Below are 10,071 nucleotides of genomic sequence, written 5' to 3' on the forward strand. Positions count from 1 at the left end.
GCGGCGCGGAGGCGCGAGGGCGCCCTTCTCCCGGGGGGAAAGGTGATCCCCAGGACAGGGCTGAGCGGTCCGCTGGGGACGAATGGGGAAGACAAAAAAGTAAGGGCTAAAAATAGAAGCAGCATTGCCAACCTCAGCCATATAAATGTCACGTGAGCCAGGTGCCAAGAACCAGGAGATTTTTATTTTTTTTTCAAGTCTCATGATTGCATGATTAAAGCCAAATGGGAAAAAAAACAAAACAACCCCCCCTAGTCCTGGGTCAGTCTTACTTGCCTGGCAGCTCAATAGTCAAAAGTCTTGCGAGACCCTGCCAGTGACATGGGCCCCCCGTGATGCTGGTGTTGGAGCCCCGTTACCTCTGTCCAAGGTCCAGCCTCATGGCACGTGAGAGATGGGCGCACCCCGTGATACTGGGATATTTGGGGTTTTCTCGCTGGGCTGGCTGGCAGCATCCCTGCCTCCATCCCTTGCTGCGCCGTACCGCAGCATCCTGTCGCGTGGGGGGTGCCATGCCCCAAACCAGGCCAGCTCCCTCCTTCCTTAGGGCCGTCCATGCTGTGGATCGCGCTGCGGCTCTGGTTCATGCCCAGGACCCCGGGGCGTCCTGCCGTGCCCCTGTTGAGCGGGCAGACCTTGGCTCGTATTGCCCTCGTGGCCGTGGGTCCGGCACGTGCGGAGCATCTCTCGTGGTACTGACTCGCCGGGGTAAATTCGTGTCTGGCCCGGTCAGAGGTAATCGCAGGTAGACGCTGAAGTGCTGAAACCTCACCCTCCCCGCTTGGGATGGGGCACCGAAAGCTTGTTTTTTCCTTCCTGCTTGGTTCGGGCTGACAACTCCTTGCCTTGCTGCCGTTAAAACTCTGCGCTGCGCCGCAAAGAGCAAGAGTTGGCCTGGGCCGTCCAAATCCAAATTTTGCAGACTGGGCCATCTGTCAATTCCCTCCTACGTTGTTCTGTTCGTATTAAATTGTAATGAAGGCCAGACTGAAGGAGGAATTAGGTCAGACAGGAGGTTTAGTATCCGTTTTTCGGGAGATGTTGCCCAAGAGAGGCACAGTGGTTTGGTTGGCTCGGCGCAGGCCTGGCTGCAAGGGATGCCTGAGCAGTCCTCGGAGATTTGGCAGCGGGGCCTTGTAGCACATCGCGGCCTCTTGGCCCCCGACTCCTCAGCAGCTGGACAGAAATCGCCGATCCAGCTGATCGTGCAGCAAACCATTGAAAAACCCCGTTGCAGCCTCGCGCGGGAGGGTGGCTCTTCCCTGCAGCTGAGAAATTCATCCTGCAGTTCGCCTCCGAGTTTGTTCAGCGCCGGGCATCTCTTTCGCTGCCGCTCCCCGCGGCCGGTCTTCAAGGGACCGGTCTCCTCCAGAGGAGGGAGCGAATCCGCGTCCGACCGAGCAGGCGGCTGGGTTTGCGGTGTCCTCCGTGCCACCTCCGTCCTCGCGGCAGCCGCGCGTCCCCCAGGAGGAGGCTGCGGCCGAGTTTGTGCCTGCACGGGGAAAGGGCCGCCGGGTGCTTTTTGGCACCCGGTGTTTTCCGAGGAGCGGAAGTTTTTTTCCACCGCACGGGCACGTATCAGGTCTCCCCCAGCATCAGATATCGCCCCGCTGGCACAATCCGGCTCTCCTGCCGCGCGTCCTCCCAGGGGGACCGCTCGCCCGCGYGGCCCGGCAGTCCCCTCCCGGGGGACCGGCCCGGGCTGCAGGCCGCCAGCAATCAGGCTGCTCGTTAAGCGCGCCGCTCGGAGCCAGCCGGAGGTTAATTGGGAACGGGGGATTATTCAGGTGTCCCGGAGCCCCGCGTTGGCCGCTCGCGCCGCGGCCGCGCAGCTGCCGCCCTCGCGACGAGCCGCGGGCGCTGCCTGCGCCTCGGGGACGCCGGCAGCCAGAAGCCACACTTAAAAAGAAAAAAACAGAAGAAGGGGGAAAAAGGCGAAGGGAGAGGGATAATTGCTGGCTTGACACTTGGAGAGCGCGTCGCTGATGTTGCCACGCGAGGGGCAGGACGGCGGCAGCGCAGGTAATGCCGGGGAGGGCTGGTGAGTCCCCACGGGCCGTTTCACAGCAAAAAAGAGGCAGGATTGCGGACGGCTGGGGGCAGACCGCTGCGGCGCGGCGAAACCGCAGCCCGCGCGCGGCACCCCTGGCGCTCCGCGGCGCAGCGCAGCGCAAAGCCCCCGCTGCGGCCGGGGGAGCGGTGCCGCTGCAGAGGCCCCGCGTGCCGGTTTGCGTGGTGGCCTCCAGGGCTGCTGCGTCTCCTGCCCGGGCTCCTGGGGTGTCTCGGGGCCCCGGCGCTGCCGGCGCAGGCTGAGCTCCCCGAAGAGCTACCGAGCGCTTGCGAGCGCGGCGTCTTTTCCGGCGGCGGCTCGGGCTGCGCGCTGCCGAAAGGCGGCAGCGAGGGTGGCTTTATTGCTGGCCCCCCGGGGGAGCTGAACTGATTTCGCGGCTCCGCCGCAGACTTCCCCGGTGACCTTGGGCGAGTCGTTTAATCTCTCCGGGGCGGCAGCTCCACCTCCGAGCCGGAGGCGCAGCGCCGCAGCGTCCCGCGGGCCGGGGGCGTAGCCGCTCGCCAGCATCGTCCTCGAGCTCGAGCCGCTCGGATGCTGGCTGCGGTGACGAAAGCTGGATGCGAAGCGCCGTGTCTGGGCCGAGCCTTAACGTGGTCGGGGGGGAAATGCCTCACCTGAGACTTAGCGGTGCGCCACGCAAGCTGCTGGGGCCGAGCTGGCTGCCCGCCGCCGTTATTCCTGTGTTTAGGGGGTTTCTGTGATGCTCATCGGGGAGGTGTTGTAACGCCTCRAACCGCACGTGCATTTACCCTGCGCCCGTGCGGCAACGGCACCTTCGCTCCACAGGTGYGGAGGGGAAGCTGTTTGCTGGAGAGGAGTCAGGGGAAATCTTGGTGCTGTTCAGCAGATGATAGTGCGGGGGTCTTTTTAATCCTCCGCGTTGGCCAGTGCCCCCCTGGGGGGTGTTTCCCCTGGGAGCCGTCTGCCCTGAGGGATGTCTCTCCTGGTGGCGAAGGCTCGGCTCCCGGGGTTCCCCGCGCCGGAGCTGGGCAGGTCCCGCCACCGCCGGGGGCAGGGGCTGCCCCTGCCGGGCAGAACCGGGCTTTCCTCCGGAACGGCCTGAAACGTCGTTTCTTCCCGCTTTGGGGAAACACGCTTGAAAACTTTTCATCAAACCGATTCAAAAGTGAAAAAACCCCACCTCCTGATAACCACTTAAATGATTTCCCATTAAAAGGGGAAAAAAAAAGATGCTGTTTAAAGGGCAGGGGGAATAGAAGCCTTTCACAACAGGGCTGAAGCGGGATTTTCCAATGGAAAGCTGCTTCAATGCAAACCTTGTCCGGCTCGAGCCTGGCGGAYGGGCAGCTGACCAGCGGGGCTGAACCTTGCCTGCAAAAATCATTGTCTGCAGCATCCGAAACCCTGGGGAGGGAGAACGCCGGGGGACGCGTTGCCGGCGCCCCGGAGCCGCCCGGCAGAGGGGGAGGCGAGGGGGGCCCGTGCCCGCGTCTAACGCTCTGGCTTTGCCCCCAGGTGCCGAGGATGTGCGCCGCGAGGCGGCTGCTGCTGCTGCTGCTGGCCTTCCTGGCCTCCGCGCTGGACGCCGCCGCCGCCTACGGCACCGCCGAGACCCTCTGCGGCGGCGAGCTCGTCGACACGCTGCAGTTCGTCTGCGGGGACCGGGGCTTCTACTTCAGTGAGTAGCCAGTGCGGGGCCACGTCGAGCCGACTGCATCGGTGCGCCGAGCGTGCCGTTCTCAGCGCAGMCCCTTTGGCGCGGTGCACCGGGTGCAAAGAGCAGCTCGGGGCCAAGAGGGGCTGATTTTCTCCTCCGGCGCGTCCTGGTGTCCGTTTGCATCCATGCACAGGGGTAGGTGAGGAGAGGAAGGAGAGAAGCTACGCGCGCGGGGTGATGTGGACCCGCTTTGCGTGGTTTGGGGACTTTCTAGGGAGTGAGATGGGGAAGCCGGACCCTGCAGGTGATGCTTGGAAAAGTCAAGTATTGCTGGGAAGTGCTGCTATATTTTAGACGGCGCTGCGTAGGTGCTGTATCCACAGTCATCCCAGGTGCTGCTCCCGGGAACGGCCCCTCGGAGCAGCTTYGGGAGCACCTGGGCAGGGGAGCTCAGCTCTCCCCCGTCGGGGCAGCCCTGGTTGTGTCCGTAGCTCCTAGGCACCTCTCCAAATCCTCTTAAAGGCTGCCTGCATATGGACCTGTTGCAGCTCGCCGGGCTTTGGGCCAGAGGTGCCTTCAGCGTGGTGCCCTGCCCTGGTGTTTCGGCCTGGGGTGCTGCTCCTGCCCTTCTTTCTGCGTCTTGCTCCCCGCTGGCGACTGACTGCACTACGGAAAACCGCGGGAAAGAGGCAGGGCCAGGCGGCGGGGAGAGGGATGCAGGTAGGAGCTGCGCGTGCCGCTGTGCGTTTGGCAGTCGCGCCTCTGCTCTGACCTTGCGAAAATTAATTAACTTGGAAAGTCACTTTCGAGGAACGGGGCGAGATGTGGTGTTTTTTTCCTGAAACACCGATGTCTGGAGCCGCTCTCCCTCCCCGCCTGCCCTCGGAGGGGAGGGTTTGCTGCCAAGCTGGGAAAAGGCCCTGGGTGCCGGTGTCAGGCGGGGATGCTCGGCGGGTGCGGGCCGCCGGCGTGCGAGGTCTGGCGTGCCGGGAGCGCGGCGGTGCTGCCGGCGGCGGCGGGGCTGCGTGAGCGCCGCGGGTCTGCTTCCCCGGCTGCAGCCGCCGGCCCCTGCCTGGGTCTCGCACCTCTTCCTCCTGCCTATATATAGAGGAGTGCCTGTCCCTCTGCCCTTCGTTTCCCTCCCCTCCTCCCCTCTCGGGGGATGACAGGCAACGGGGCTTTTGTTTTACGGACAGACTGACCTCCTCTCACCTCAAATAACCCTGCCTCCCAGGCCAAAATAAAAACAYGTCTGCAGGCCGGCGGGGAGTTTCGTGCCAAGTGGCCAATCTGGTGTTTGCAGGGGGATTCATCTTTTTTTTTTTTTTTTAATTTCCTCTCGGGTCCCCCTTCCCCTTTTGCAGTCTTTCTGCGGAGTGCAGGTGCCCCGGGGGCTGAAGCAAAGCCACCCCAAACCCCTGCTTTAACCCCTTCAGCATCGGGCTGTGCAAGGCTGAACAGATGCTTGGGCGCACGCTCTGCTTGGCGAAGGGTGCGGACATCCCAAGCCCCTCTCTTTTTTCCCTTTATTGGTTGGTCAAAGTTGGTCTTAGTCTTAATTTTTAAACCTCTTGGCTACCCGGATCTCAGCACCCTGCCCCTAGGGCCACATCATAAGGTCTACAGGGCAAGTTTGTAGCTCTCTGGTGGATTGTGGGGACATGTGTCGGCACCGAGACGCTTGCATGTGCCTACCTGTGCCCTGCTGGAAAGCCCAAGGCTTCCCTGCTCGTGAATTTACGTCTTAAGACCGGGCCCAGATTTGTCATGAGCGCTCCTCACCCTGCAGCCTGCGGGAGAGCTGCTACCTGATGAGCAACCTGCTTTTGGAAAAGCAGCGCAGGGGGGGGAAGTAGGCTGCTGCTGCAGCCTCGTCCCACAAGCGCGGGTGAGCCCTGCTTGCTGGAGAAGGCTTGTTTCCAGCAGCCGACTGGTGATCTTGGAAAAAATGAAAATCGGGAGGAAGCTCGCTGTCGGTTTTCTGCTGCCGAGGTGACTTAAATACCTAGCTACTGCTGTACGTCCTTGCGAAGGGAGAACTTGCAAAAGCTGGTGTCCTGGCCTAAGGTGTTTCTGTGAGCACGGTGCTGTCTCTCGTGGGAACGTGACTGCTGCCGAAATCCTGTTTCTGGGCTCTTCTCCCGCTTAGCTAAGGCCTCTCCGCGTTGCTCTGAGCTGGTGTGCTGTTCGCATCAGTGCAAAGCGGATGCGGGATGCCAACAGCCCTCCTAGACGCTGTTTCGCCCCCAAGGCAAGGGGGAAATAGGTAGTGTAGACGGAGGAGGGTGCGCTGGTGACAGCTGGGATGTCCATCTGTCTGTCCGCTCGCCTGGGGCACGAGTCACAGCTGCAGGTGTCTTTGGAAGAGCTGCAATCTGCAAACGCCCGGGGCTGAGGATGTTGAAGGTGGCTCCCAGCTTGGGGTTTCCAGCATCACCGGCTTTATTGGGCACCTCTCCGCACGTCCCCTTCGGCATCGATGCCTTCTTCTGCCGAGGGACGTGGCGAGGAGCTCGCGAGAGGGGAAAAAAGCGGCAGCTCGTCGCCCGGCRGCTTCTCGGGGCCGAGCTTCCCGCGGGGCAGGGTGCACCGGGCCCGTCCCGCTGCTGCGGAGCCTGACGGCGGCGGCGGAGCGGGGCCGGAGCAGGGGACGTGCCGGCGACGTCAGCTGTAAACAGAGCCGCGGCGTGCTCTTCCCCCTTCCCCTCGATGGCTTGGCCCCGCCGGCTCCCTGCCGCCGCGGGGGCAAACCGCAGCGCGGGTGGAAAGGGGCCGAGGAGCCGGAGGGCGAGGATGGGGCTGGGAGGAGGAGGAGGAGGAGCGGCGTCCGCCTTCTCCTCCGCAAACAACGGCTCCCGTTTCCTCCTTCCCAACAGCTGATAAGCATTCAGCCCTGTGCCGCTGCTTGTGCTGACGGGGCACATTCCTGCGCGCCGCCGTCCCTCCGGATAATACTAGGAAGAAGCAGGGGGGCAGGCGCGGAGCCGGGCGGGCAGGGCCGGCCCGGGGGCACGGGGACAGCGGCAGCAGCGTGCACAAAGGGGCCCTTGTTGGCCGGGGGCCGCTTACGCCCAAAGGCCCCTTCCACTCGGCCGGGCGCTTTCGGCTGCCCCCGAGCAAGGGGGACCGGCCGAGGGCGGCCCGCTCCCCTCGCGGCACCGCTCCCCGGGGCTCCAGCCCTCCTTTTCCCGGCAATTCCCGACCCAGGGGATGCGCCGTGCGTGCTTCTTGGGGAKGAAAGCGGGAGGAGGCGTTCGGCGAATGGCTCGTGGAGTGGGACGGGAAGTGGGTTTCCTGGAGAGAGCGCGATAATTAGCTAAATAGCAGCTATTTACTGCTCCGTCCTTGCGGTAACGCGAGGGCTGGTGGCTGCGGACCGGCGCATCCCCGCTTGGCCGAAGGCGGCTTCTGGACAGCGCTCGGCTCTGAGCAGGGCATGGAAAAGCAAAACCCTCTCCGCGCTCGTCGGCCACGTTAAAGCGAGGTGCCGCACGCGGGCGAGAGCCGGGATCCCAACCTTTAGTCCCTGCGCACCCCGCGTGCTGCAGCAAACCCTTTTCCCCGTCCGGGTCAGCGGCGACACTGCTGCCAGCTAGAAATTTCCCGGCCTTTCGGTGGTTATCCCAAGGTAGCTGCGGGGGCCTCGGCCCCTGCTTGCTGTGTGTCTCTGTTTTTCCCCAAGTAACTCTCCCACGGGAGAGCGTCTTGGCATTTGGCGGGATCCGCACGGACAATTATGTAATGGGAAATCTGCGGCGCTGGGCGACAGCGAGGGAGCCGGCGGCGAAGCTGGCAAGGGGGACTTCTGTTCTGGAGAGGAGGCATCGAGCCTTTCGAAACCTCGGCTTCTCCCCGGATCGTGCGCGTCGGCGCTTTGGAAAGCTGCTGCTCGGCGGGAGGAGGGGGCTGCTTTGGACTTTCTCCGTTTTTCCTTCCAAACCCTACCTCTGCCCGTGCGTGGGCAGCCGGCGCACTGGGACGCRGAGGAAACCCGCGGGCGGCACGGCAGTGGGAGCGTTTGGCCAGCGAGCAGCAGGCTTCGCTTGCGCCTTGGGCCGGAGGGCAGCGGCCTTTTTGCGTTGGATCCCTCCTTGATCCACCTCGGGCCCCCCGGAAACCCACAGCGGGTTGCAAACACAGGTCTCCCGCAGCGTCCTTCAGTACAGAGGGCCGGGTCCAGCCTGCTTGCCGGCCACAAGCAGTTTAATGAAAGAAACATAAACTGCCCCCTTGGCTGGGCTTTTCCGGAGAGGGAAGCATCCTTCGGACCTTTGCGGCTGGCTGGGCAGGAGGGGAGGGCGAACTGGAGGGAGGCCACCGAGCGCTGCCAGGTGGACCCCTGCGCTGAAAGCACCCGGTGCTTTGCCACCCAAAAATGCTGCCCGAGCCGAATGCGTGMGCGCCTGCTCCGTCCAGAGCGTGCGCACGGCGAGTCGCGCTTTGCTTCATGTTCGGAGCTCAAAGCGGCCCCGGGTTCAAGCCGCCCCCTCCGGGTCCCAGGTCGCCTCGCAATCCTTCGAGGGTAGGTGCTAAGAAGCGACGTACCAAACACATCCCGCAAGGTCACCGGAAAAGCACCAAGCAAATTCTTTAGTTGCAGGCCATTCCACGTTATTGGAAGGTTTGTCGTCGTTTCGCATTAGGAATTCAAATTTGCCCATCCCTTTATTTAAAGAGGAGAAAGGGGGGAAAAAAATTATCTGAGCCTTTCTTCTAGAGCGCGTTGGCTTGATTAAATAGTGACACTTGATGGTTGCTGCGCTGGCCACTTCTCCGCTGGCTTTCGCATCCTTCTGCAGGGAGAAACAGGAGAGGAACCCTTATTAAAAGATTAAGTTTAATAGCTATTTTTGGCGGGTGTGGGAGCGTGTTGTTGAGAGACTGTATTCTTTCCGCAGCTGTCTCAGAGCCGTCCCATATGGTAAAATTTATCTGTGTTGCTTCGTTTCACCTGCCTGAGCGTCAACATGAAAGAAGGTCAGCAACGGCAAAGCCGTGCTGCTTCTTTCTGATAAAAGGCGTTGGCCAGGATCAACGTCGGAGACATTGGTAGCCATCTCCCTAGCATTGGCCATCTCCCTAGCATTGGCCATCTCCATAGCATTTGCATCCCGCCCGGCTTCAGCTTGCTTGCTCCAACTGTCCCAGCTAGCTGAAGCTGTAAAAGTGGCTCTTACTGGTGTCGCTGATGAGGTACACGAGGCGGAATAGATTAGGGTAATATAAAGTACCTTTAATCATGGTTGCATCCGCACTGGGAGCTGGGGTGGCTTTAATGGCACCTGCCTGGGAAAGTCCTACCGTGCAGCGAAGCCGCTTCGCAAGCCCGTGTCCGCGGCGCGCCGCCGTGGACGACCGGTGCGGGGAGAACGGGGTCCCTTTTGACAGGGCGTGTAACGGCCGGGCCTCTGCCGTTGCAGGTAGGCCAGTGGGGCGAAATAACAGGAGGATCAACCGCGGCATCGTGGAGGAGTGCTGCTTTCGGAGCTGCGACCTGGCTCTCCTGGAAACCTACTGCGCCAAGTCCGTCAAGTCGGAACGAGACCTCTCCGCCACGTCCCTYGTGGGGCTGCCGGCACTCAACAAGGTAAGCGGGGCGGCGGTTCTCCAAAGGGGCTTGCTGAAAGAGAAGGAAAGAGGGGATAAAAGGGCCGCGGGGAGAGGAGGATGCGCGTCTCTGAGACCTGTTCTTCTGCCGCAAAGCCGCGGTGAGGAGACCTCCAAGGGACAGAGCTGCTGGGAGACTGCTGGAGCAGGGGGTCGGACTAGCTGATCCCCGGAGGTCCCTTCCACCCCCAGCCCTTCCGTGAGCCTGTGCCACTGCGCTGAGCGCCCGGCACAAAGCCCACGTGCTGGGGACACCAGAGGTGGTGCGGGCTAGGGAAGGAGGAGGAGGAACAAGCGCTCCCCTCGGGGCCGCGCGGGAACCACGGGGCTCCGGCGGCGGCGGCGGCGGCGGGAGCGGAGTGGAGCGGAGCGGGGGGCGCGGGCGGCCCTGGCGCCCGACCCTCACGCTGCCTTTCCCCCCGCGCCCGTCCCTTGCAGGACAGCTTCCAGAAGCCCTCGCACGCCAAGTACTCCAAGTACGACGTGTGGCAGAAGAAGAGCTCGCAGCGGCTGCAGCGCGAGGTGCCCGGCATCCTGCGGGCCCGCCGGTACCGGTGGCAAGCGGAGGGGCTGCAAGCCTCCGACGAAGCCAAGGCGCATCGCCCCCTCGTCGCCGTGCCCAGCCAGAGGCCCCCGGCGGCGCGAGCGCCCGCGGGCACGCCGGGCCGCCAGAAGTGAACTGCCGAGCGGCTTCTCCGTTTGCGGTCCGCCGGGGGCGGGCGGGAGGACTGGCGAGCTCTAGCCCCCGAGCCCCTCGGCGCCCCGGCCGCCCAGC

The 10,071-nt window shown here is 63.2% G+C and overlaps 1 protein-coding gene across 1 annotated transcript; it reads left to right on the forward strand.

Moving 5' to 3' along the window:
- The first annotated feature begins 3,556 nt into the window (after positions 1-3,556).
- IGF2 (insulin like growth factor 2) lies at positions 3,557-9,974 on the forward strand. The gene is made up of 3 exons (XM_026078998.1): positions 3,557-3,710; positions 9,110-9,276; positions 9,735-9,974. The coding sequence occupies exons 1-3, from the start codon at positions 3,557-3,559 to the stop codon at positions 9,972-9,974; spliced, it is 561 nt and encodes a 186-aa protein (XP_025934783.1).
- The last annotated feature ends 97 nt before the right edge of the window (positions 9,975-10,071 follow it).

This window comes from Apteryx rowi, unplaced genomic scaffold (genome assembly GCF_003343035.1).
Source record: "Apteryx rowi isolate R43461 unplaced genomic scaffold, aptRow1 scaffold_49, whole genome shotgun sequence".
NCBI lineage: Eukaryota > Metazoa > Chordata > Aves > Apterygiformes > Apterygidae > Apteryx > Apteryx rowi.